Raw genomic sequence first — 27,845 nt, 5'->3', positions numbered from 1 at the left:
TTAAACTAATATTGGCTCTCACAAGACCCTAAGTCCTACGAAGGCTGGAGCTGTGTCTGTTGCTCGCTGTTGTGTCTCGGGGCCTAGTCCTGGGCCTAGCACAGAGTGGTTTGTAGCCATGAGGAATCCAGCCGGGTTCGGAAGACCAGATGGCCGTGAGATGCCCTGGCTAGAGAGCAGCAGCAGACCTGCAAGCGTCCATGGACACAGGTGCCAAATCAAGTCTGCTCCAGGCGGGTAGGGATTCAAGGGGAGCAGGGAGGATGGGGGATAGACCAGTGCCATCAACTTGGAGGTTTAAAACAACAGAAATGTGTTCTCTCGTAGTTCTGAAGGCTAGAAGCCCAAAATCAAGGTTATGCTCCCTCTGTCGTCTCTAGGGAAGGATCCTTCCTCGCCTCTTCCAGCTTCTAGTGGCTCCTGGCCACGCCTGGTGCTTCTTGGCTTCTAGTTTTGTCTAATCTCTGCCTCTGTCTGCACATGGCCTTTCTCTTTGTGTGTGTGTGTCTCTCTGTGTCCTCTCTTCTTTTTATAAGAATACTAGTTCAGTATTGCCTCATCTTAATTTAATTACATCTGCAAAGACCCTATTCCAAATAAGATCACATTCTGAGGTTCTGGGTAGACATGAATTTTGCGGGGGACAGTGTTCAGTCCTTACGGGGGGGTCAAAGATGTGAGTCTAGTGGGGAGGCAGGCTTTTGAGAAGCCAGTGTTTCCTGTGGCCAGCATCGTGTCATAGAAAGACATCTGAGGGACTTCCCTGGTGGTGCAGTGGTTAAGAATCTGCCTGCCAATGCAGGGGACAGGTTCGAGCCCTGCTCCGGGAAGATCCCACATGCCGCAGAGCAACTAAGCCCATGCACCACAACTACTGAGCCCGTGATCTAGAGCCTGCGAGCCACAACTACTGAGCCCACGTGCCACAACTACTGAAGCCCACGTGCCTAGAGCCTGTGCTCCACAAGAGAAACCAGCGCAATGAGAAGCCCGTGCAATGCAACGAAGAGTAGCCCTCGCTCGCTACAACTAGAGAAAGCCCGCGCGCAGCAACGAAGACCCAACGCAGCCAAAAATAAATAAATAAACTGTTTCTCTGAAAAAAAAAAAGAGATCTGAAATCCTGGGTTCCGCAACTAGCAGTGAGACCTGCGGCAAATCTCTTTGCTCCTCTGAGCCTTAGCTTCTTCATCTTTTCAGTGAGGATGATGGCATCTGCCCTGTCCCACCGCCCAGGAACATTGCGAGGGTCAAACAAAACGGTGGCTTAGAAAGCTCTTTGCAGACTGTAAGCTTAGGGTAGGCATATAATCATCCCTGACTTTCACGAGACGCTAACATTGCCGTGCTTATCAGTATCCTGTGGTCTGACCACCCGCTTTCTCCACGCTAGGATCACTGCTTTTACCATGGGACGGTGAGGAAGGCAGAACAGTCCAGTGTCACGCTCAGCACCTGCCGGGGAATGAGGTAAGAGGCCCTGACAGTGCTGGGTGGGGCGCACCTGAGACTCTCCCCAGCAATGGAATTTTTTAAGCTAAGCGGGGCTGGCCTTGGGCAGGGACTTTGAGAAGCTGTCTGTCGAGAATGTATGCAAGCCAGCTCTGAGAAGGGCTGAGCTTGGGAGGGACAAGGGAAGTAATCCTTTGATGATGGTGACGGTAAAAATAATAACGTTAATAATAGATAACCCACAGATTCACTGGGGATTGAGCAGACTCTTTCCTGAGGAGCTTGAGGTTTTATTATTATTTAGGTGTGGTGAAGCCCACAGAGCAGGAGACAACTGCCGTTGAAAAGACACTTTATTGTACTCAAGATGCCAGGAGGAGGGGCACGCCATGCTGGGGCTGGGGCACAGGGCAGCACAGGGGTCAGTCAGGAGGCAGACGGGGGAGAGGGAACGTGGGCAAGAGTCTTTATTGTGGTTTCTGTGGAAAGGAACAGGAAAGGCAGGGTAAGCAGGCTTAGGATTGGCTAGTTTGAATAATTTTGGTGGGATCTGGGGCATGGGGCTGTCCCTAGTTGTCTGGTACCTGGCCCTGGGGTGAACAGGCCCGGGGAGGTGGGCAGCCCAGAGAGTGAGAAGCCCATTGGAAAGGCATGCTGTGCTCACTGGTGAGTTACCATCTGTAGGAAGTGGCTAACCCTGGGGGCAGGAGCAAGGTCCCAGTGTCAAAGCACCAGGATATAGGAAATAGAAGACATGGTTCATACACTTGAAATTGATGAATTTGAGCATTTATTCCCACGTCTCCTTTGCTCTTCTCTGGTAGAAGTGCTTATAGGAGGCAAAAAAGGAAATGGGCAGCTAGTGAAAAGAGCAGGAAGAGAAGGGAGAAGCAGGGATAATCTTCAAGACAGAAAATGAACTGAAAAGTTCCAATGAGGGGGCGTGTTGGAAAGAGAGTGACTTCATTCTCTGAGCCAGACGACCTGGCTTTGAGCAAGTAGCAGTTGACCAGAGGGGTGACCTTGGACCTTGATGGTCTCTTTTGTAAAATGTGGATAAGGGAAATATATATCTGTCGTGTTGTGAGGATTGCACGTGCTAATAGATATCTAACCTTTAGAACTGGCCAGTATATACAAACACTCAGTCACCTCCCAGACCCGTGCTTCCTGGGCGGGGCCCGCAGCGGGGCACCATCAGTATCACCTGGGAGCTTGTTCAAAATGTAGTATCTTAGGTCCCACCCAGACCTACTGGATTGTAACCTGTATTTTTACCAAGATCCCCAGGTGATACGTGTGCACGTTATAGTTTATACCTGAGAATATGTGTTCCTTGAGAATATGAATTCTATCTCAATATCTGTTGCTCTCCTCCAGCCTACCCTGGTGCTTTGCATATAGTAGGATCTATACATGTATGTTGGAGTAATAAAAATCATTTATTTAGACTCTTCCCACCCTCCCCTCCTTTTGGAAAAGAGATGATGATCTGAAAAACCTGTGTTCTAATTGCCTCTACTAATTGCCTGGGTTTTAATTGCCTATACTATGTGGTACCTATACCCAGTGTGTTGATAACCTAGCTCTATGAAAACAAAAAGAAAAAAAAAAGCACTGATATGTAGCATCTGCCAGTATGCTGGTAAAAATATTCCCACCATGACCAATTCAAAGCTATCAACATGATGTTACTGAAGGCAGCATTGGGCAGATACGCACACGTTGGCCCTCATGAGCCAGTAGGAGGTGTTTCCACTGTGTACCCTTCCTCTCTCTTGATTGATTGAGCCAATGATTGTTTCTTTCATTCAGCAAATTAACAGTGGGTGTCTGCTCTATGCCCATGTCCTACACGGGTGGAGGGAAGACAGGCATATAAAAGTAATTTCCTGAGCCCTCAGTTTCTCATCTGTAAAGTGGGCATGGATGATAGGCATGGTAGAGAATGTTAAGTGCTGTATTAACGCTACAGCATGCAGACGGGATTATTATCATCCTATAACAGTGAAACCATGCTAAGATTCACCCAGGCTCGCATGCCAATGTGAGGCCCATCATGCTGCCGATCCCACGTGTTTGTTTATAAATCGAGCCATGTCTCATCTGTAAGGCTTCATGGTGAGCTGGCCGGAGGGGATTAGGCAGGAAACAAGCTTTGGCTGGGAGGCCATAACAGAGACCCCAAATCCCCTGCTCAAGTGACCTGATTGAGCCTAGCCAACTGGCCTTCCAGTGGTGTTTACAGGCCCAGTCGTCTGCAGTCTGCAAGGGAACAGCATCTGTCCCAAGAAGGAGGAAAGGGAACATGCGGGTGTGACTTGCTTCTCTCTGCCTATTCCTCTGTCCTCTTGGTCTGGCGCAGTGGGAATTTGGCTTGGCCTCTTGTACATCATTCCCACAGCTGTGCTGATAGGGGGGAACTGGGTGAGCCGTCCATGTGTTTCTATTTTGCACGCTTCCCTTTTATGGGGTCCACCCGCCTTATTTTCCCAGCCTTCTCACTACACACCTTAAGAAACCAAGGGTGTCTGTGGGCCCGACTGATTTAAGAGCTGGAGACGCCTGGCAGATGGCTCGATTCAGACTCTGGAGTAGGAGCAGCTGTAGCAGCAGCAGGCTTCAAACCCGCGGAACGCGGAACACTCCAGTCGCCCCCCACTAAGGCTCATAAAGCGATGCTGCAATGGAAAATCTCCATAGCGATTGTGCTTCTCTCCTGGAAACATGCTCTTTGTGATTGGAGAAAATAGGTAGGATTTATACCAAGTGGGCTCTTCAGGCTGATGATACAAATACAGAGGAATCCAGCTGAGTTTCTAGATTGTTGCTGGGCGTCCTCTTCTCTCCAAAGCAGTTCTTTAGGCTCATTTAATTGAAGAGGTAATACGGGATCATAGTAAAAATACATTCAAATAATACAAGAGCGTACAATGAAAGAGTACGCTTCCTGTTTCCCGAATCCCCCCTCCCCGGAGGCAGCCATTGTTACCAGTTTCTTGTGTATCCTTTTAGAAATCTTCCTTCCAGAAAGGAACATGGGTATGTAATATAATGCTCTGTAATCTTGTTTAGGCCCCTGACCCTGAATAGAGTGGCAGCTCTGGATATTTATAAACTACACCAATGAAACGATGTGGCACACCATTTCCTAGGGGTGTTTAGTGTCCATACTCCCCAAGCCTGTCTCCTATGAAGGACTCATCTAAATGTCCTATACGATGTCTTGTGTGCACAAATGCTTTGCAAATTAACATAAAGTATAAATTTTAGGAGCAACGATTATTTGTGAAGAAATCTAGACATGACTGGGTTGAGGTGTCCTTGACTGAACCTGTGGGATTTGATAGACACTGGGCGTGCGTGTACGTGTGTGTGTGTGTGCGCGTGCGCACATGTGTGTCCAACTCACTGTCTATCAGCAGGAGAGGTATTGATTGCAGTAAAAACATTTTTTAAACCTGATTGGTCACTTTGTTTGTAAAGAAAGCGCTTGAAGATTATCATTACGTAACTAATGAGGGTGCTAAACATCCAAATAATACTGGAGCATAAAACTAAAAGAAGTGAAAGTTCTTTATCCTGTCCTGCCCTTTCAATCAATCTCATTCCCCATCTGTAATCTGTTGGGGAGTATACATAATTGAAATACATAATTATGTGTATATATGATTTTTTAATCCAAGGGAGATTGGTTATAGGGTTATACATACCATTCTGTAATTTGTTTTTTTCTTTTTCCAGTTTAACATTATGTCGTAAGCACGCATAGATCTAGCTCATTCTTTTAATGGCTGTATAGTATCTTAAGTACTAATGTCTGGCAAGTTTAATTACATAGAAAGTCTTTCAAAGACATACAGTAGATCACCTGTAGTCATCTATTTGATGTATCACTCTTTTTTTTTTTTTTTTTTTTTTTGTGGTACGCGGGCCTCTCACTGTTGTGGCCTCTCCCGTTGCGGAGCACGGGCTCCGGACTTGCAGGCTCAGCGGCCATGGCTCATGGGCCCAGCCGCTCTGCAGCATGTGGGATCTTCCCGGACCGGGGCACGAACCCGTGTCCCCTGCATCGGCAGGCGGACTCTCAACCACTGCGCCACCAGGGAAGCCCTGATGCATCACTCTTATAGCAGATCTGTCCTCAAAACCCTGGGGCCCATACTCACTGTGGTTATACCTTACCCCAGGTCCCTGGACTCAGACTTTGTGGGAGAGAGAGGATATGAAATTAAGAGTGTGCACAGGAGGATGTGTGTGAACGTTATGTGATGGCTTAGAAGGAGCTCACAATTTAGAGTCAAGCGACCTGAGTTTCAGATCTAGCTCCATACCTCCCCCTGTTTCCTCCCCCCATGGAAAGCTCCATGATCTCTGAGCTTTCCTCCCCCTGTTTCATTTCATTTCCTCCTTGTCTTTGCCTTGGCCAGCTCAGCTCTCTAGATGATGCCCACGGTGCAGGGGGCTGCTGAGTTCTGGGTGGGAGGCTGAGGGTGGTGTCATGGCTCCGCCCATGATTAAGGAGCCTGGATGTCAGGAGACCTGGGATCTGCCCCCAGCTCTAACAGTAGCTCACTAGGTGACCTTGGGCAAGTTCCTACTTCTCTGGGCTTTGGTTCCTCTTATCTGAGAAAGCAGGGTAGACAAGACCATGGAAAGGACTCTTCAGTGTAGAAATGTCTGTGCTGCAGAGAGAGTGGGCAGAGTTTCCAGGAGGTGGGGCGCCTGGGACAGAAGGAGCCAGTCCATGCCTATCTGCCCTTTTGCCAAGGAGAGGCGTGACCCTTTCCCATTTGAATACCTGGCCTTCCTTCTGCAGAACAGATAAGAAATGCTACCTCTGTGTCAAGCATAGAGTAAGCGCTCACAGGGCAGCATCAGGTTTTGTCAGGTGTAGATTCTGGGGCCAGGCAGTTCCTGGTATAAAACCTGACAGGTTGCTTCAGTTCCCTAGCATCAGTTTTCTCACCTGTAAAATGGGAGCAACAATAGTGACATCATTGGTGGATTTACATGAGGTGATCAGTGCAACTTCCTTGAGATCAGGGACTTTTTTTTTGTTTTCCTATCACGCTGCATCCCCGGTGCCTAGAACTGTTCCTGTCACACAGTACGTGCTCAATACATATGTGCTGAATGGCTACTGAATAAGGTGCCTTGTACCCTGCCTTGTGTATCATACATGCTCAGTGACTATTAGCTATCCTTTTTAAATATTACCCTAATTATTAGTAAACATTGCCTCTTACTTCAGTCAACTGTCATAGCAGCCCCGTGAGAGGGGAAGCTTTGTTGAGTAACTTAGCCCAAAGCTAGCAGACAGCAGAGCCGGAATTTGAATCCAGGTGTGTCCCACTCCTGAGCCCATGCTCTCCACTTGTGGCTTGCCACCCCATCCCAGAGGGACCACATCACCCGTGTGACCACGTCACCTCTGTGCTGCCTTTGAAGCTCCCTGTAACTCCTTCTCGCTTGCATGCAGATTTTGGGGGAAGGAAAGAAGTGTGACAGAGTGATTACCTCTTAGGGCAGCTCTGGATGTAGGCATGTAGGGTGTGTCCCCTTGGGTTCAGCTCTGAATGGACAAATTCCTAAGAAGCAGTTCTTGCCTAGTTCCTGGAAGGATGCATTTGAGCGAGTCTTGTAGTCATTCAGGGGTTAAACCTGCTGCCTGCCTGGCCTGCCCTGCCAGGGTTCCTCTGTACAATTTCATTTGTATCAAGCTCTCAACAATGAATAGCGTGTGAGGTCGCTCTCAACAATGAATAGCGTGTGAGGTCCTGGCCACCCAACCTCATGGGTCCCCCTCCCACGCACCCCACCCCACCCCCACCCCCCGCTAAGCTCTGCCAGTGCTTACATTTAGCAAATTAGATCAACTGAGACACTTAGAAGGAGAAAGGACTGGTGAGTGTTCAGGGGAGGGCAGCTAGCAGGGCTTGGGATTGGTGACAGTGAAGGGCCCTGGGCAGTAGATTCTCACAAATCCCCCCACTTTCAAAGCTGGGCTTCGCTCTGACATGCTAGGGCTTGCGCCAGCCTGTTTTCCATCCCCTGGCAGTCGGGAAGGTGGCAACTGTGACACAGGCGCGTTACCAGCAGCCGCAGCAGGGGCAGGGGAGGGGAGCGGCCGCAGAGTCCTATTGCTGGAAGGACCTTCAATGTCCTTCTGAGCTTGTGTTTCTCCAGTTATAATCTGCCCACTCCCTGGAACAGAATTGCTTAGAGCTCTGTGAAAAGACAGGGCCCTGCCAGAGGCTGGGCTCCAGGTCAAGGTTCCTGAGTGTGGCTGTGCAGGAGTTTCCTATGGGACTTGTTCACTTGCTCAGGCCTACAGAATCTGCATCTCCTAGGTGGGGCCTGGACATCTCCATTTTTAATGGAGAGTATTCTAATGGATACTGTAGAATATTCTAACGGATAGATCTGGGCGATTCGATCCTAAGATCTCTGACCCCTAGGTTTGGAACTCACTGATAGAGGCAGATAGCATAGAAGTTAAGGGCATGGGGTCCAGAGTCTGCCGGACCTTAAATCTTTGGCCCCAGAATACCCATGAGAGCTTGTTATTTAATCTCTCTGGAGCTCAGTTTCCTTATCTATCAAATGGGACCCATAATGGTGCTTTACAGCATTGATGTAAGAATGAAATAAGAATGACAATTATAAGCACAGGGCCTGGCATATAGTTAACTCTCAAAAAATGGTGTCCAAAAATGAGAAGTGGACTGACTGCCTCTCCCAGCTGGGGTCTTACTTCAGACAGGCCAGTTGGGTAATGGCTGATCAGGCCTCAGAGGAGAGTTGCTGATTCTTGTCACTTATAGCTACTCTACAGGGCTCTGGTGACAGAGGCAGTGTGAGGTCATGGTTAAGGTCTTGGGACCTAGAACCAGACTACTTAGGTTTTTACTGCCTGTGTGACTTTGGTCAGTTGATTAACCTCGCTGAGCCTTAGTTTTCTCGTTTGTAAAATGAGGATAATATTTGTAAGGATCATAGAAGTTGGTGTGAATAATAAAATACTCAGCACAGTGCCTGGTCCATAGTAAAGACTCAATCGTTTATAACCACCATGATTGTTGTTCACTGTGCACCAAACTTCTGTGTTGTCTCTGTCCTATTCGGCCTAGAGGCTTATTCAAGTGATGCCTGGTCAGCTGCACTGGAACTTTCCACCCACTGGGTGTTATCTCCACAGCCACAACCCAGTGCACACAAAGCCATCGGCTGGTTTGTAGTGTTTGTAGCCATTGGGGGAAACTGAGGTGACGGGGAGGGGCCTTGGTCAGCCAAGATGAGAAGATAGCTTGAGAACAGGATGCCCACAGCAGCTCTGCCCTCTGCCCTTTCCCGTCCGGACTCAGGAGCGGATGTGACCCTTGCTGTTTGTTCCACTCTCACCCCCAGCTGCACAGGCAGCCCATTGGGCGTCCCGCCGGGGGGCTGGTCTGGGATTGCTGCGTCAGCCTGGATGAGGTAGCCGGGAAGTCGTCAGGCTCCCTGGCACCGGAATGAGGTCAACCAGGGATGGATTCCAGGAAGGACTGCTGCTGATCAGGGCCTGGCGCTGTCTCTCCTGAGAGCATCACAGGCTCTTTCCAAAGGGCAAAACCTGGGCGGGGATCCGGAGGTGCTAGGGGCAGGGATGGAAGCCGAGACAGCCGAAGAGAGGTCCTGCCAGTTTGGAGTGGCAAAGACTGACTTGGCTACACTTTACCTTTTGAAATTTCTGGATGGATAGAGCCTGAGGTTTTGGAGCACACGAAATGATGTGGGGTCCCTGGGGTACATTGCTGGGACCTTCCTTCCCCAGGGCCCTGATAACATTCCCTTGCTCTAGTTTTCATCTCACGGTGTCAAGGATGGCAAATACCTGCTACGGGGGCCTCTGCTGTCCCTTCCATTGATTATTGGTGATAGCGATTGGTGATAAGCTGTGCACTCTTTCTCACCGAGTCCAGATAAAGCGCCCAGAAGCCTCATTGATGCAGCACCCCAGGCAGCAGCATCCAACATCAGTGTTAAGGGCGATGAAAGCTTTTTGCCTTTTCTGTTAACATACTGTAGTGATTTATTCCCCTGTTCAGACTCTAAGCTCCGTGAGGGCAGGCATCTTGTCTGTCCCGTTCACTAGTCCGTCCTCAGCAACTAGCACGATGCCTGGCACATAGCAGCAGCTCAGGAAGTATTTGTGGAATGAATGTCTGTCCTCCAATGGAATGTGAATTACACAAGGGCAGGGATTATGTCTAGATTACATCTAATACAGAGTAAGGGTTCAGTGAATGAAAAAATATAATGAATGAACACACATATTTATTCTGAGCTCAAGGCTAGTATCTGTAACCCAGAGAAAAGAGTAGTCATACATGCTTGGTTGTGGGTGTCACCTCACCGCAGAGCTGCCTTGCTGACACAGGGAAATTGGGGCTGGTAGGCATGCCATCAGTGATGTCTCTAGCTTTGGTTTCCAAGAGCAAGGACACTTGTCTTTCCATTTAATCATCCCAAGAGTCCTGTGAAGTTAGAAAATTATCATTTGCATTTACACTTGGGGAAACTGAGGCTTGGAGTGTTTGAAGAGGCTTGTTGAAGAGCATTTGGCAATTTAATGTTGGAGCTAAGATTAGAACTTGGGTCTCCTCATCCTCAGGCCAGCATTCTTCCTCCAGTCACCAGACTGTCTTTTTCTCCGTCTATCAAGTTTTGACCTGTGATCTGTTGTATGCTATGTTTGGGTTTGGGAGGCTTTTTGGAATCCTAGTCCTGCCATCCTTTATGAGTATGAACTGTCCCTGGTCCAGCCCTTTTAGAACCTTCAAGCTTCTCTGTGATATGCTTTTGTACCCTGAAACCGTGCACCACATCTCACGTACATGTGCATTTCTCTGGAGAGGAAGTCTGAGTTTGCGTCAGATTCTCACCAAGGAGTGCATGACCCCATAATAAGATTAAGAAGCAATGATCAAAACCAACTGTGAAATTTTTTATAGGGGGAAACTGAGGCCTGAGCAAGGGACTTTTCCAGGACCATAATCTTTGACCAGAGATTCTATTTCTCCCGTCAACAGAGGACTGATTATGGTGAGCAGTAACCTCAGCTACATCATCGAGCCCCTCCCTGACAGCGAGGGCTACCACCTTATTTACAGATCCGAACATCTCAAGCTTCCCCCCAGGAACTGTGGGTTCGAGCACTCCAAGCCCACCGCCAGGGACTGGGTCCCTCAGTTTACAAACCAGACCAAGAAGCGACCTCGCAGGGTGAGTTTTTCTTAGCACAGGAGTTAGCCTGGGGATAGGCTTGTCCCTTCTGAGGACCCTTACCTTGGATCCAGGAGTATTTCTAAATTAAAGGGAGATGGCTAAGAAGGAGGAAATAGCTTTTTCCTCTTAGTCTAAGTCATTGTTGAGTGTGAGAAACCCTTGTTTTCGACAGAATAACAGCTTTGGGGGAAAACATTACTACCTTTAAAATAAGGTGCTGATTTCAGAAACTTTAAAATGTGAGAAAAAAATATACGCCTCCCTTTTTGGAATAGCCACTTAACCATGTGCACAAAATGCTTGTATTTATTTATACCGAAAATAGAGGTATGTGGTTTAAATGTCTTTTGGGAACTTGACTGTCAGCATGTTCCCTCACGGTATGTCAGCCTCTGTTCTGTCTGCACTAGGCAGCCAGCTCGTTATTTCTGGAGACTAAAGGACCGGACCCGCTGTCCCAGAGCAGCCTCCCGCGATAACCAAGATGGCGGGCGGAAGGTGTAGTGAGGGTGATGATGAAGCGACCATAGCTGGGGTTGTCTCTAGATCCCAGGTACAAATTTAGTAAGGAGGGCCGCTGCTTATTAACTGCACCATTTCTGAGCAGTTTTTTGAAATGAGGTCAAGTCCGCCATTTCTATAGCTCTGATCTGCTTATGTCTCTTTCTTAGATGAAAAGGGAAGATTTACACTCCATGAAGTATGTGGAGCTTTACCTTGTGGCTGATTATGAAGAGGTAAGGGGGAGGCAATGGGTTTTAGCAGAAAAATTGCTCTCTTGATAGCTTCCATTCCAGCCTTCAAACTGCTTTGGGGAAATACTAAAGCATTCCTCTTTTTCCGGTTTGTCATGTGATTTTGACCTTAAATCTGACCAAGGGCTCTTTTTGCTATTTTAAACATAGTTGGGAAAAAAACAAGGAGAAGTCTCTTCCAGCTCAGTGCATTAATCAGAACATCAGGATAAAGGATGTTATTTGGGTTAACATTTCTTAGACTGGGTCTGAAGACCCTTAGGTTTTGGTGCTTATTCTTTGGGAGAATAGAGATAGACCTGCCCCTCACATCACAGGGTTTACAGTAGCAGCACAAAAACTCTCCAGTTCCAAGTGTGATGACTGCTACAGGATGGTTCATTGTAGAGGATTAGAGTGCAGATAATGAATTGGGAAAAGCTTCCCAAGGCAGTGGCGTTGAAGCTGACTCCTAAAGAATGGATTCAGGCCCTACGGCCCATATTTGCCTAAATTAGCCGTATTTTAGCTCATTCTCACTTTATGTAGTGGCTCAACCACAGAACTGACATATCTTCTGGGCATGGAAGGTCAGATGAGCTGAGCACTCCCCACGTTCTCACACTGCACCTCGCCTGGGGCTCCCTTTCTGACAGAACTCATCACAGTTCCCATCTGTCACATACCATCCAAATGGGTTAGTGAGCGGCTCCCCCAGAGGAGCAATTCCGCAGCACAGATCCTGGAGGCAGTGCAGGGAAGGGGGAAGAATACTAGACTTCGCGCTGGAAGAGCTGCCTTCCAGTGTTAGTGGCAGGAGGAGGTGGCCCTTGAGTGTCTGCAAGGACACGGAGTCGTTAACTGCGCAGAGACGCGGAGGTGAAGGGCTTTCCCAGGCCAAGGAAACATCTTTTGTTTTATATATATATATATATATATATATATATATATATATATATATATATATATATTTCAATTTTATTTATTTATTTTTGGCTGCGTTGGGTCTTCGTTGCTGCGCGCGGGCTTTCTCTAGTTGCCGCGAGTGGTGGCTACTCTTCGTTGTGGTGCGCGGGCTTCTCACTGCAGTGGCTTCTCTTGTTGCAGAGCACGGGCTCTAGAGTGCAGGCTTCAATAGTTGTGGCGTGGGCTCAGTAGTTGTGGCCCATGGGCTCTAGAGCGCAGGCTTCAGTAGTTGTGGCGCACGGGCTTAGTTGCTCCGTGGCATGTGGGTTCTTCCCGGACCAGGGCTTGAACCCGTGTGCCCTGCATTGGCAGGCGGATTCTTAACCACTGCGCCACCAGGGAAGCCCCGAGGAAACATCTTGTTCTCCTTTGAGAGGAGTTTTGCTTTTTAATTGGTGTCGGTATTGGTTTTTCCAGCAGCCTTTCTTTCTTTCTTTTTTTTTTTTCCTTTTGTTTTCCTTTCCAAAGACTGGTGTGTGTGTAGGATGGGGGAGTGGTGTGGGGAGCAAAATCCTAAGTGATTTAAAAGCAGCAGCTGTGCAGTCATGGGGGATGCTAATGGCGCTGGCCCCTGCTTAACAGAACTGCCATAGTGGGAGGGTTGCTGGAAGAGAGCTGAGCTTCCCCGGCTCCGGGACATCTTGAGATCCTCTAATACAGTGGTTTCGAACCTTTTTTTGTGTGTGCTGCAGAATCCTTTGTTCAGATGAAAGCTCCTGGGACCCCGATAGTTAAGCATATAGAAACACAGCTGCTCTAATGGAAAGGTGGGGTGATGCTCCCCCTCGGCCTTGCACTCTCACCAGACGACTCCTGGTGTGGGGATTTAAAACCCACTGGGTGTGAGTCTGAAAGCTGGAGAAGCGGGGGTGGGGTGAGGATCGGACATCTTCAGTCTCCTGACCTCCAGGGTCACTGCAAACCCCCGAAAGGAAAAGTGTGCGCCCAAGGTGCCTCCAGAACTGTGCTGTGCATAGAGCCGTCTTCCTGTTCTAGAGGGAGGGTCTCCAGCAGCGCCCCATAGGTGCTGCCCACAGGCCATGATTCATGCAGCTCAGTGGATGGTGGATAGGGAATGTGCTCACTACTCAGGTCCTGGGCAGGCGTGGGTGGGGAAGTAATAGGCCAGGCTGGGCTCACAGGCTCACAAACCCCTGCCCCCCTCACCACCTCCTCCCCCACTCCCTCTCCAAGTGGCCTCTCATCCTCCGCGGGCAGAAATGTATTCCTGACAATTAATTAATCTGAGAGGACGGCAGACAGGGAAGAGGAGGGCGCCTTATCTGTGATTTATAACCTGGTGTTGAGACAGGCCAGGCTTCACCTCTGGGCTCTGGGCTTAGCACAGGGAGCAGAGACATGGATGGGGTTGCTGCCTGGAGAGAGGGTTTTCAGCAGTAAAAATGACCATGCAGCTCCCTGGGCCTAGGTGGGAGCACCTGGGGGGTGGTTCTCAGTTTATTCATTCCTTAGGTGAAATGGGAGATCCAGGTGGGGGAAGAGCAAGATGGGATTTGGAGGAGGAGACAGGGCAGCTGTGAGAACAGGTATGCCAAGGACTTTTCAAGATACAGACAGAATGTGGGGCAGCTGGGAAAGACCAGGTGATGCACCGTGTTTTAAGGCCTGTGTCAGCCCAGAAAGTGTAAGTGGGAGATACTCTTTTCTTTACATCAGAGGTCTGTAAACTATAGCCCATGGTCAAATCCAGCCCACTCCGGGTTTTTATAAATAAAGTTTTACTGGAACGTATCCATGCCTACCGCTGCATGTGTTGTCCATGGCTGCTTTTGAGCTACAATGGCAGAGTTGAGTAGTTGTGGTAGAGACTTTATGGCTGCAAAGCCTAAAATATTTACAGTCTGGCCATTTGCAGAAAGTTTGCTGACTCTTGCCTGAGGCTCTTCAGGATAGCATGGTACATTCCTTAAAACTATGGTGGTATTATCGGGCAGCTGTTTGAAGATAGGATTAATATATCTGAAAGACAATGAAGTCTGACTCTGATGTTCTAATAAATACTCCCTAAATGCTGCAGCACTTTCTGTGCCTGTGAGACGAGTTTAGAAATGGGATGACTGAGTAAAGAGAAACTTCAGGATTAACACCTTGGAAAGGTCTAAGTCCCAGGATCTTACATTGAATTTAACTCCATAGAAAGCAATGGTGAAAGTGAGACGATTGCAGTTCTGATGAGTCACGGTTCCCAGGAGGCCCAGGAAGGTCCAGAAGCAGTGGGAGAATAGGAAACGGTGCGTTTCTCCCCCTATCGTGGCTGAGACACACCCCCATCTGGACAAATATCCCAGGGTGTTTTATTTGGCTGTTCTTTTCATTTCTTTCTTGTATATTCTTGTGGGATGCAGTGGAGGAAGGACGTGAAGGTTTGGACTGAAGTAACATATATCGTGTGTACACAAGGTAAATCAGATAGGTACCCAGGTTCTGTGTAACAATGGCAGCATATAGGACGTACCCATCATTTTCAAATTTAGGTTTCAGTTGTAGCAAGTTTTATCTTTATGCTGTGAAGCTTTCCTTCATCATTGCAGCTGAAAGTGATCTACCCTTTTTTTTTTTTTTTTTTTTTTTTTTGCGGTACGCGGGCCTCTCACTGTTGTGGCCTCTTCCGTTGCGGAGCACAGGCTCCGGACGCACAGGCTCAGCGGCCATGGCTCACGGGCCCAGCTGCTCCATGGCACGTGGGATCCTCCCGGACCAGGGCACGACCCCGTGTCCCCTGCATCGGCAGGCGGACTCTCAACCACTGCGCCACCAGGGAAGCCCGTGATCTACCCTTTTGAAGCAGGCGTGATTAAGTGAGGCTACCTACAGAAATGTGCCCCTCCTGCTGCCCACGGCAGATATTTCTGATGGAGCACAGCACTGTTTGCTGCCGAGCCCCTTGCAGTCTTAGAATTCTTCTCACTGTGGAAGGCATTGCTAGTTGATCTGAGTATCGTGCCTAGATGAAGCCTATTTCCCAAGGTTTTATGATCCTCATTGCCAGCACTCATTTTGTGTCATTCACGCAGCCTCCTGTTGCAGTTATTTCTGTGCAGGTTTTCTCAGCCCGTTTCTATTTCATACTGCTTAAATATAGCATCTGCCATTGTTGTTATTTCTGGTCCGCTCTGTGTTTTAACTGAAGCTCCTTCAAGGCTAGGACCAGGACCACACACTTTGTATCCTACCCCGCACCAAGTGCAGTGCCTTACACACTGCAGTTGTTCAGCAACAATTTGACCATGTTGACTAATCACGTGCACGGAGGCCTTGTGAGATCCCTGTGATGGCGGCTCCATGCTGGGGTGATGACCGAGGCAAGGATTGGATTGGTCCCTCTTCTAAGCCCCAGTGGAAGTTTGCAGGAGGCCTTGTAATTAGGAGGACAGGAGAACAAGGTTGACTTCACAGGCTGGAGGAAGACAGTTCAGTTCACTGCACAACTGTTAACATGCCTACCGTGTGCCTGGAACTGAGCTAGTAGTTGGAGGTACCAAGATGGATGTGACCCACGTTCTGCCCTCCCAAGCTGACACTATGTGTCAGGGAGATAGTCGTCATAGAAGACAGAAGAAAATGAAAAGGAATTCAAAGACCAGTAATGGGGCACACGAGGGGTCCTGGGAAGGGTTCTGGGGTCTCACCTAGTTCTGCTTGCCCCATTTAGTTTCAGAAGAATCGACGAGACCAGGACGCCACCAAACACAAGCTCATGGAGATCGCCAATTACGTTGATAAGGTGAGACCAGGTGTGTCCTTGTGGGAAAGGTGCCAGCACCTTAGAGGAGCTGCAGGACAGGAGATCACACCTGACTTGCCTCTTGCTCGACTGGCCGCCCCACCAGCTTCTGGGAGGCAGTAGCGATGCAGCCGAAGCTCAGTGGTCACGACCAGACCGTCAACTGCATGGACCTAGCCAAGTAACTTGTCTTGTTTGGGTTGCTGTTTTGTTTTTTAATTTACAAAATGAGGGGTTGATTTAAATCAAGAGCTTTGGATTGTTTTTGTTTTTCTGATGGAATCCTTTTTCCAATGTCTAATATAGAAGTCCGATGACAACAGGCGCCTCTAAGCTGAAGCAGGGGTGAGGACCCAGAGTGCTGTCCTCTGACCCCCTTCCCCTCATCCCTGCCTTAAAAGTTGAGGAGTGGGTGGTTTGGGGTCAATCTGTGTAATCTCCATCTGTAAAACAGTTCTAAAATCATTTGGGTTTGTCTCTTAGAAAAGCCATGCAGTTGGTTAACTTTCCTAGGTCAGGCTCTTTTAAACAAGCTCTTAGGAAATACCCAGATTCTTGAATTTTACTAGAATAGGCTGGTCTGGGACTTGGAAATACTTTGTTTATATGAAAGAGTGCAAAATGCAGAAGAGGTAACCTAGAATGACAGTGGCCTCTTGATAGGCGAGTGGTAAATAGTTTTAAAAAGTAGATTTTAATGTTTGGGATCGCAGGTCTCTGAGAATCTGATCACATTTATTGTACAGTTTCAGGGCACTCACAGAACTTCTGAACCTTAACTCTGGGCCTGCTAGGGATTCCTGGATCCCAGGTCTCAAGGGGGAATATATATATATATATTTTTTTTCTTTTTTTAAAAAAATATTAGAGGATAAGGAAGAGAACAAATATTTTTAGGGATTTACAAGCAAATTTGGTAGCGTACTGAAGTCATTGGATGGGCAGGTCTATGCCCTGTGTTTTTGCCGTAGATGACTCTGGAAACGCTGGTCGGTGTTTGGTGCCTGGTGAAAGTCAAACACTGGCATTTCCTGGAAGGAAGGACTCCAGGGACACAGTCCAGTCCTCTCTCTAGCCTTCAGTTCACTCAGCAATAACATCTAAATGATCCCACAACCCAAACACTCAGCATCTGGGAAAACAAGAAAAGCTTGTTTCCCTGGGGGTAGACCATGTTATCCCCCATGTGACATCTATTGTTCTGGAGATGCTGCAGGTGGGAGACTTGGCTGGGTCTCCGCTATGTAGATTCTGCAGCTGGTCTGGGTGATTGAACCAGTGGTGCTGGTGAAAAGTGGAAGGAGAAGAGAGGCGTTAGCAAACCACATCCTTGCTGGAAGGCCCCCAGCCTTGCCAGCTGGTCTGCTCTGTGAAGCAGTCTCGGTTATCTCATCTGCAGCTGAGGTTAGTCACTCCCGGCTGGGGTTAGGGAAGGCAAACTCACTTCTCTGAGGCTTGCTGACCCACCTACTTGAACTGAACTATTATGGAACTAAAACTGGAATGCACTGCACTAATCAGCTGAATCATGAACCCAATCAAAAATGTTTTTCCTTAACTGTGAAAAAAGCCAAGTTTAAGTCCTCAAAAAGCTCCCTAGTGAAGCAAGTTCAACTTGAAATCCAAACCCTTTATTTTCTGTAATGATTGACCTAGCATAAAACAGGAAAATCAAAATTTCCATTGAAATCAACTGATACTCTGCTGAATCTGGAGCCCATTTACATCACAGTTTCTTGGGGGCAAGTTGATTCTCTGGATGTGTAAATATGGTAGCACTTCAGCAGTGTAGTGTCGTCATGATTAGACTCTGAGGTCTAATAATCCGGACCTTAATCCTGGCTCTGCCAGCTTCCTGCTGAGACTTTGGCAAGTTACTGAACTTCTCTAGGCCTCAGTGCTTAATACATAGAAAGCACTTGATAAGCATTGGTGCTATGATTGTTATATTTACCTTGGGGCAGTACCTGCCACTTTCGAATTAAGATGGCATCTCCTGCTCACATGACCTAGGTTTACCTGCAATTTTTTTTTTTTTTAAATTGCTGTCTCAGTATTCTCTGGGATAGTCCAGTCAAAGAATTCCTTGTACCTACGCCTTCCAGTACTTTGCTTTAAGGAAAACCCTCTTCCTGCTATGTGTGTGTGAGATGAAATATACTGTGTCATGAAAGTTAGGCGTAGCTCTAGCCTTAAGGAGCCCAAGGATCAAGGCTCGTGTATAGAATTTCAGGATCTCTGGGTTGGACAAAATCCTGAAGATTATCTGGGACCTTTGCAACCTAAAGCTTGCAACCTGCTTATGGCATCCTTCACAAAACCCAAAAACCCCCAGTGATGGGGAAGGAAATTTTCAAAGTAAGCACATCTATCTACCCGTATTTCATTTACACCCATTTACTTCCAAAATGAGTCGGAGACGTCTTCCAATAAATCCATTAATATATCCGCACAATGGAATACTAGTCAGCAATAAAAAGGAATGGCAGCCTGATACAGGCTACAAGATGGATGAATCTCAGAAACATGCTAAATGAAAGAAATAACAAAAGACTACATATTGTATAATTTCATTTATAGAATATGTCTGGAAAAGGCAAATCTGTGGAGACAGAAAGTGGATTAGTGATTGCCCAGGTCTGGGGGTGAAAATGGGCAATGATGGTAAGTGGACATAAGGGATCTTGGTGTGATGACAATAGTCTAACATTGGATTATGGTGATCACTTTACAACTTGGTAAGTTTACTAAAAAATATTGAGCTGTACACCTAAAATGGGTGGATGCTGTGATATGTAAATTATACCTCAATAAAGTTGTTTTGAAAATGCATATACAAGAGAACTTTTTAGACATGTATAAAAATGATAAGGGCCGTAAAGGAATTGGGAGGGATAATTGTACCAGACACCTGGGCCAAAGGTCCTTATTATAGATGACAGCGTGGCTTAGCTCACTTTGAAAGCTTTTTTCCTGTTTGAAATGAAATGTCTTCCTGTCTTTTTTACCTATGGACTGAGCCCCGCTTTAGGCTCATGTGCAAAAATGCTGATCCTTTCTCCACATGAGAACCCCGTGCATGTCTGAAAGCAACTCTGTGTCCTATCTCGGTCTTCATTTCTCTAAGCTAAGTCACCCCATCTCTGCCACCAGGGGCAGAGCCTCTCTTAGGATGTCGTGCCTGTCTCAGGATGTCCCCCTTCTGAGAAGGTGAAGAGCAACACGTGTTCCCTCTTCCCCTTGGAGGCATGTATAGAAGAGAAATCTGGAATCTGTGCTCTGAGCGCTTGGGCTAGGAAGGGGCTCATAACCTCAAGTGGTGTTGACAGATGATGCTGTGACTCTCTTCTCTGTGTGTTTTCAGTTTTACCGATCCTTGAATATCCGGATTGCCCTCGTGGGCTTGGAAGTGTGGACTCATGGAAATATGTGTGAAGTTTCGGAGAACCCGTACTCTACCCTCTGGTCATTTCTTAGCTGGAGGCGCAAGCTGCTCGCCTGGAAGAACCATGACAATGCACAGTTAATCACGTAAATAGCCTTTTCCGTATGTGTTGCCTTGGCCTTGGCTGCAAAGCCCCTGCCTGCAGTGCGTGTGCTGTTTGCCCTTTTCTCCCCAGTGCTGAAGGTTGGCTGGACTAAGCCATCCTTACTCTCCAGTCCAGGTAACGAAGTGTTCCTCAGGCGTGTGCTCCGTACCCAGTATATCCAGGAAAATATTAAAAAGCCTGAGTCATAGCAATCCCAAGAAGTGTTTACAGCCCAAATAAGACAATTAGCCTTAGACATATTTAGTTGAGTCTCTGAAACAGTTGGGTGTGTATTTGGGAAGTGAGTGACTGTTGGTCATGGCTGCTTTGAAATAGACTTTCTAAGGGGCTCACCTTGATCTTCGTGGCGCTTTGTTCTAGAACAGGTGTTAATCGCCCAAAGCAGGCACAGGAGAGGGGCCTCCTCTGCCTGTCGTTCACGTCATTCCCAGGGGCTCAGGGTCGACTGCGAGACAGTCAAGTGGCAGGTGGTGCAGGAATAGTGTGTTTGGGGGGAGGGAGACTTGGGGGGAGAGGGCGGATGTGTTGGAGTTTGTTCAATTCCCAGAGAGAAAAGAGCAGAAACTGATGGGGGTCGCGGTGGCCCGTGATAGTCCCCCGTGGTGATTATCTAGTATTTATTAGTGTTGACTTCCAAAGATATTCTCAGGAAGTTACAACAAAAGGCACATACATAATAAAACCAATTTTTTTTCCTGTTTCCTAAATATCTCTGAAACAACAATCATTTAAACCTTTGTTTACTCTTTAAAAGAGACCGGGGGAAATAGCCGTACCACAAACCCAAGTGCTTACTTCATGATAGCACATTTACCTAGGAAGAGTCTTTGGTTACCAAAACTTTGGCCTGATCTTTGAAAGCCTGGAGTTCTCCTTTGGGCAAGACCTTGAATCCAATTTCCAGTAGGACTTCCTCGGAGCCCTGTGTGAGTTTATCAGATAACCAGTAGGGCGTCATAGAGCTTCGCATGTTTTTTTTGTTTGTTTGTTTGTTTTGTTTTTGCGGTACACGGGCCCTTCACTGTTGTGGCCTCTCCCGGCGCGCAGGCTCAGCGGCCGTGGCTCACGGGCCCAGCCGCTCCGCAGCAATGTGGGATCCTACCGGACCAGGGCACGAACCCGTGTCCCCTGCATCGGCAGGCGGACTCTCAACCACTGCGCCACCAGGGAAGCCCTGCATGTATTTTTTTTGCAGAGTGTTTCTCTGAAGATAAGTGTGCCTTGAATTCAACAAGCATGTATTAAGCACCCACTACGTGTCTGATTCTTTGCTAAGTTCTAATGACCCCAAAATACATGAGATAGCCTTGACTCTCTAAGATATCATGGTCTAAGTAAGAAGACAAACACAGAGATATAAAAGCATGATGTAATGAACTTCCATGTAGATGCTTTAAATAAATTTCATGTTTGTGGTATGCACGAAAACACTGGTATTTTATTCATTCCCTTGCCCCTGCCCTGGATGCGTACAGCTGAGAAAAGCGTGTATTAAACTGGGGGAATGTAGCTGGCTGTTGGCAGGTTAGGAGCACAGTTGCAAAACAAAGGCAGAAACAGTTCATCCTTGCACCCAGCTGCACTTTGTGAGGCTCCTGATGGGACACATCTGTTTCCTTGGCCCCAGAGTGATGCAGGAATGAAGCATCAGCCCCCACAGCTGCTGCCCTGGCCCCCCCTCCCCATACACATACCACAGAGCCAGGGATATGGCAGGGCACCCTGGCAGCTGGCAGAAGTGGGCATGATTCACTTCAGCCTCAGAACCTGTGCCACCCTTCCCTCATCCCCACCCTCTGACCTTTTCCTCTGCAGCAGGAATGGGATGCAGCTTTGCAAGCCCTGCCCATTTCCTTCCAGGGAATGGGGCTGCGGGCATATTGTGGGAAGAAGTGAACTTTTGCTCTCTCTTCTGTTTCTCTGGAGCAGTGAGAGAGTAGGTGAGAGGAAGTGAGAGGGGTGGTGACCTGGAAGTTGTCCAGCTGGCCTAGAGTAGTGGGATCTGTCCCCTTGGGAATGATCTGGGAATGTCAGCAGGGCCAGGGAATGCCGTGATGGCCACCCACTCCTGGGCACATGGAAACAGCCCTCTCGGTCCCCACTCCAGTCACCCTCTCTCCTTCCCTCCTGCAGGGGCATGTCTTTCCACGGCACCACCATCGGCCTGGCCCCCCTCATGGCCATGTGCTCTGTGTACCAGTCTGGAGGGGTCAACATGGTGAGTCTCAGCCAATATATTGATGCTGCAGAAGGTGGAGAACTGCCCCACAAGACAGGAGGTCATCTTATAAAGAATAATTTTGTATTAATTGTTGCAGGAAAAAAGAGATTGAACATAAAGAAGGGCCGTTGTTTAAAATGAAGGCATTACGTTCTAAGAGGTGGAGGTACTCAGGGATGAATTTTCATTTATTGTAATTTATTCCCAATTTTCAAGCTCAGGAGACACCTTGAAGCAATTACGTTAATCATACATCACTAGATGTCTTATATGTTCCAGACCAGGGGTTGAGAAATTGTAAGATACAGAGATGAAATGTTTTTTTTTTTTTATCTGAAGTCTCATGTTGTTCTGTATACCTTTATGGAGCAAGAGCCTGTCTCAGAGTCACAGGAAATTATTGCCCTCTTTTGAAGTGCTCTCTGACTTTGTGGGAGTGTTTGGACTACTCATGTCTGACCTGTGAAGTAGACAGCAAGGAGGCTGCTGTCCATTTATCTGTCCACCCCTCCATCCACCTGTATTTATTGACAGATGCAGCAGGGTAGTTAAGAGCACGGGCTTTAGTCACCGAGCCTGTACGCACAGCAATTGTACAATCAGTGGAGGACTGTGAGGCTTGGCTAAAGGAGAGGCAGGGCTGTAGTGGGGAGATGTCCTTGACCTGAACTGTCTCCCTGAGCAGGACCACTCTGAGAATGCCATTGGCGTGGCTGCCACCATGGCCCACGAGATGGGCCACAACTTCGGCATGAGCCATGATTCTGCGGATTGCTGCTCCGCCAGCGCGGCGGATGGTGGGTGCATCATGGCAGCCGCCACCGGGTGAGTCAAGCAGGAAGGTGAGGATGGGGAGGACGGCAGAGCACGAGAGGCCAGTGTGGCCCCCGTGTTGCTCCCGGCCCAGGGAGCCTCTGTTATACTAACGGGGGCATTGAAGAAAAAGGGGGTTTTGACAACAAAAGCATTGGAAGAAGACCAAGAAAACAATCGTGTGGAAGGAGCACAGGTTTCTAGCAGGAAGTCTGGTGTGGTGTAACCTTAGATATACTTAGTTTCTGTCTTGGGGTTCTTTAGCTATAAAATTGGCATAACCACGTGTGTCTTTTCCACTTCATGAATTTTTGCTGAGAACCCATTTATAACAGCCACAGTCCTTAATCCCTCCATGTGAACGAAGTGTGATCAGTGCTGTTATGCCTCGGGCCAGATTGAATGTGCTGAGGTGGCCTCCAGAACGAGGAAAGGGAAGGGGAGCACCCACACCCCCCCAGTGACTCCTCAGGGAATTTACAGGCTGTGTTTACCACAAGGAATAAGGACAAGGCAGCGCCATCTCCCTGTAGCTGTGAGGGGTCTTTAAACCAGAGCCTTTGAAGAGAATTCTGGAGTTGCTTAAAAGTCAGTGCCTGGACTCAGAGAGCAGAGAACACTGGGTTCTTCCAGGACCCTAGTCACTCTTCAGAAGGCACCATGGTGGGAGCTTGTGTTCCTCCCACCCCAAACCATTAGGGTCTGCTTATGCTTCTTAGGGAATGGTGTGTCTCCAAGAGGAGATGCAGGGGCTTCCCTGGCGGCGCAGTGGTTAAGAATCCGTCTGCCAATGCGGGGGACACGGGTTTGAGCCCTGGTCCGGGAAGATCCCACATGCCGCGGAGCAACTAAGCCCGTGCGCCACAACTACTGAGCCTGCGCTCTAGAGCCCGAGAGCCACAACTACTGAATCCGTGTGCCACAACTACTGAAGCCCGTGCGCCTAGAGCCTGTGCTCTGCAACAAGAGAAGCCACCGCAGTGAGAAGCCTGCGTACTGCTACGAAGAGTAGCCCCCGCTTGCCGCAACTAGAGAAAGCCTGCACACAGCAGTGAAGATCCAATGCAGCCTAAATACATAAGTAGATTAGATAGATAGATAGATAGATAGGAGATGCAGCTTTCTTGGAGCTCCAGTGTCCATTGCTTTCTCCTCACTTCTCAGAGAAAGTGACGCACAAAGGATGATGTTGACATGCAGGGGACAACTCCATGGGTCACTCTCAAATCCCTGTGAGCTCACCATTAAGTCCACCTCTTTCTCTCTCAATCTAAAAAGCATATCTGTAGACAAATGGTTGAGAGAGTTATATTTGTTTTTAAGCTGTTCACAAAATTTAGTAGTTTAACAATTATTGTTAAACAATTGTTAAACAATAGTTTAACAATTATTAGTAACAAGTTCTTTGTGACATTCCTGACAACTGAAGAAAACCCTCCAGTGTTTAACCTTTAGTTGGTTTAGAGAATTGGGATCAGGATAAGTCTTCCCTTACAGACCCAAATTGTGGTACTGACCTGCCGCCAGAGAGTGTGCGGCTTTTGATTCTTTTTCCCAATAGCGGGATCCAGGACCTTTTATATTCTTGTGATTAAAGACCATGTGTTTGTGAGTTAGCTGGTTGAGTTTGGAGTGCTGCCTGCATCCTTAGAACAGAGATCAGATCACTGGCCCAACAAAGAAATTAAACCCTTGAACTTGGCCTTCTTTGGCCTGGTCTTCTGTTCTAAGAAAATCTCCATCTAATATCAGCTTCAGGAAGAGTTTGGGTTGGCTGGTATTTTATTCAGCTCTAAGGCTCAAGAGACCTATTGTGACACACTAGTTATCCTTTATTTATTGCAACTCCTTCATGAAAAGGGCTGAAATTGTTGCTTCAAATTCTCAAGTAAATCCTCCATGGGGCGTGAGAAAAAAAAGCATTATGGGGTGGTTAATATTTCTTAATTCTTAGAATGTTAATGTACAGGTGATGTTCTAGGCGGGCAGAATATATGTGCATATGGGACTCTAGGGGTCTGAGTCCAGCTGGAATCAGCCTCATGGGCGGCAGGATTGATGCTGTTCTGGCTGCTTGATGCTCAGACTCCCAGCTAATTCCAACCTTGTTCTTCTCCCAGGCACCCCTTTCCCAGAGTGTTCAATAGATGCAACAGGAAGGAGCTGGACCGGTATCTGCAGTCAGGCGGAGGGATGTGTCTCTCCAACATGCCGGACACCAGGACGCTGTATGGAGGCCAGAGATGTGGAAATGGGTACCTGGAAGATGGGGAAGAGTGTGACTGTGGAGAGGAGGAGGTAAGCTGTTGTGCTGGTGCTAGTGGGAGGGGAAGACTTTGCATTGGCTTCAAATCTCAAGGTTAAAGAGAATGCAAGCAAAAAATTAGTCATAGGCATTTCCTGCACACACGTGGCTATCAAAGACCCCGTCACAAATAAGATGTGGGGGGTAAATATGGACCATGTCTATGGACTCTCCCGGTTTGAAGTTGACATTGTTTATGTTCAGACTGTGAGTATCAGGTCTACCCAGAAACCACAGTCTTTGCCAGTGAAGCCACAGGTGGCCTCCTTGGCCCTCCAGCTGCACTGAATTTATTCTGAAGGCCATGCAGCCAGATATATGAACTTGAACCTGGGCCTTACGAGGATGCTTAAAATAACAAGCTCATGCTGTTTGGCCTGGAGAAGAGATGATTGAAAGGAAGGGGATGTAGGAAGTACTGGCAAGTCTGAAAGGGGCTTCTAGAAGGAAGAAGGAGCAGAACTCTTGGTGTACAAGCTCTTTCCTTCCTTATAATCTTCAGAATGAGAGTGGTGGGCGTACAGCATAGCTCTCTCACTTTTAACAGATGCTCGCTGTTCTGCAGAAAGCAGAACTGAATAGTTTCATATCTGTTTTTTGAAGGATGAAAATATGTACGTTAACATGCAAAATAATTTGTGGGAGAATGCGTGAGTATTTTATGTATTCAGAATAAACTATGCAGGTGAGATTGAGGGTCTGTATATGTGGGATAAGACTATTTGATTTTCTAATCCTCTCCATGGTTTGACTTTTTTTTAATGCCAGCACGTAACTTTCATAATAAAACAAGAACTAGTTAAAGGCTCACCATCCGCACCACGAGTTCAGAGAGATCAGCCCAGACCCTTCAGAAAGGAGAGAGTTGTATTATCACGGAGGGCCCGGTGGGGTTGAAGAGCAGACTGTGAGTGGGCTTGGCCAGTTGGCTTATATTCAGAGGAGCGTCTCATTCAACAAATATTTACTGAGTATGTGGTACTATGTCATGTGCCAGGGATAGGAAAATAGATAGGCAGAAAAAATAGACGTGGTCCTTGTCCTTATGGAGGGTATAGTCCAGTGGGGGAAACACACATTGACCAAATAATTGCAAAAATGTAGAAACACAACTGTGGTAAGTGCTAGGAGGGCCAATGGCATGATGCTAGGAGTATATGTAATGTGAGGGGAACTGCCCTACTCGGGTGGGAGTGTGACCTCTGACCCCATAGCCGAAGGCTGAGGTAGGCGTCAGCGAGGAGCGCAGGGAGTCCAAGGCACATTTCAGCTAGAGGAGGAACCGTGCCTTAGGGTGAGAAGAAACATGGTGTGCTAGAAGGGAAGGAACACAGGTCTACCTGCAGCCCAGGGTGGTAGGAGATTCATGGAAACAAAGTGCCCTTATTCCTTCTCTGAGGGGGAGACAGGTGGATGAGTATCTGTAGTCAGGTGGTGGCATGTGTCTCTCCAACAAGCCAGACCTGGACAGTGACAGTTATGATATGGTTAATAAGCACGGGGTGGGCCCCAGGCAGACATGGCTTGAATTCGGCTCCAACACTTGCCAGGTATGTGCCTCGAGCAGCCACTGGACTTGTCTGAGTTGCGGTTTCCCCTTTTGTGAAATGGGCATAATTGTGCCTCATAATCCTGCTGTGAGGGACCCATGGATGGGCCTGTGTCTATAGTAGGGGTGTGATAGGGACATTTGGAGTCACTGGGCATCTCATCATCTTTGTTTTTTTTTTTTTCCAATTTTACTGGGGTACAGTTGATTTACGATGTTGTGTTAGTTTCAGGTGTACAGCAAAGTGAATCAGTTATATGTATACATATATCCAGTCTTTTTTAGATTCCTTTCCCATATTGGCTGTTACAGAGTATTGAGTAGAGTTCCCTGTGCTATACAGTAGGTTCTTATTAGTTATCTATTTTATACAGAGAGTAGTGTGTATATGTCAATCCCAATCTCCCTATTTATCCTACCCCTTACCTGCTGGTAACCATAAGTTTGTTTTCTACATCTGTAACTCTATTTCTGTTTTGTAGATAAAAGTCATCTTTTAAAAATAATTAATTAATTAATTAATTTTTTGGCTGCGTTGGGTCTTCATTGCAGCGTGCGGGCTTTCTCTAGTTGCAGCAAGTGGGCTCAGTCGTTGAGGTGCGTGGGTTTCTCATTGCGGTGTCTTCTCTTGTTGCAGAGCACAGGCTCTAGGCCCATAGGCATCAGTAGTTGCAGCATGCGGGCTCAGTAGTTGCAGCACGCAGGCCCTAGCATGTTTGGGCTTCAGTAGTTGCAGGGCATGGGCTCTGTTGTTGCGGCGCATGGGCTCTAGGGCACGTGGGCTTCAGTAGTTGTGGTGTGTGGGCTCAGTAGTTGTGGCTCACGGGCTCTAGAGCACAGGCTCCGTAGTTGTGGTGCGTGGGCTTAGTTGCTCCATGGCATGTGGGGTCTTCCCAGATCAGGGCTTGAACCCACGTCCCCTGCATTGGCAGACGGATTCTTAACCACTGTGCCACCGGGGGGGTCCCGTCCTCTTTTTAAATCTCATTCTGTATGTCAGCAAATCAGGACCCGTAGGGCAGGAAGGAAGAGAGGAGAGCATGGAACCCCTAGAGAAGGGTCCAGGCCAGTGAGGGTTGAGGAGGAGCAGCAGATGGCAAGAGAAGTCTGGGGAAGCAGGCCCGGGGGCTGACATAAATTGTTCAGGAGTTGTTCCAGCATGCCCTGACTCCTGATGGCCTCTTTTTATCAGATAGTAAGGTTTAGGAGTGTGGGGGGCACAGCAGTAGAAGACATGGT

The 27,845-nt window shown here is 47.8% G+C and overlaps 1 protein-coding gene across 6 annotated transcripts in view; it reads left to right on the top strand.

Annotated features, from left to right (window-relative positions):
• Nucleotides 1-27,845, top strand: part of ADAM19 (ADAM metallopeptidase domain 19) — a gene marked incomplete at its 3' end in the record, with an annotated part of 91,442 nt that overhangs the window by 38,258 nt on the left and 25,339 nt on the right. For 2 of the 6 annotated variants that reach the window (XM_079916547.1, XM_079916546.1), the window contains exons 5-12: nt 1,394-1,470; nt 10,527-10,719; nt 11,394-11,459; nt 16,096-16,167; nt 19,532-19,698; nt 21,852-21,936; nt 22,625-22,764; nt 24,873-25,050. In XM_079916547.1, coding sequence (XP_079772673.1) covers nt 1,394-1,470; nt 10,527-10,719; nt 11,394-11,459; nt 16,096-16,167; nt 19,532-19,698; nt 21,852-21,936; nt 22,625-22,764; nt 24,873-25,050 — 978 coding nt within the window. Of the gene's footprint in view, nt 1-1,393; nt 1,471-10,526; nt 10,720-11,249; nt 11,276-11,393; nt 11,460-16,095; nt 16,168-19,531; nt 19,699-21,851; nt 21,937-22,624; nt 22,765-24,872; nt 25,051-27,845 lie in introns of those variants that run through there. The other 4 variants (XM_079916548.1, XM_079916550.1, XM_079916549.1 and 1 more) reach the window with 4 other exon arrangements.

Source organism: Stenella coeruleoalba, assembly GCF_951394435.1.
Source record: "Stenella coeruleoalba genome assembly, chromosome: 3".
In the NCBI taxonomy this organism is placed as follows: Eukaryota; Metazoa; Chordata; class Mammalia; order Artiodactyla; family Delphinidae; genus Stenella; species Stenella coeruleoalba.
The sequence above is the reverse complement of the archived record's forward strand: the minus strand, read 5'-3'. Positions and strand labels throughout refer to the sequence as shown.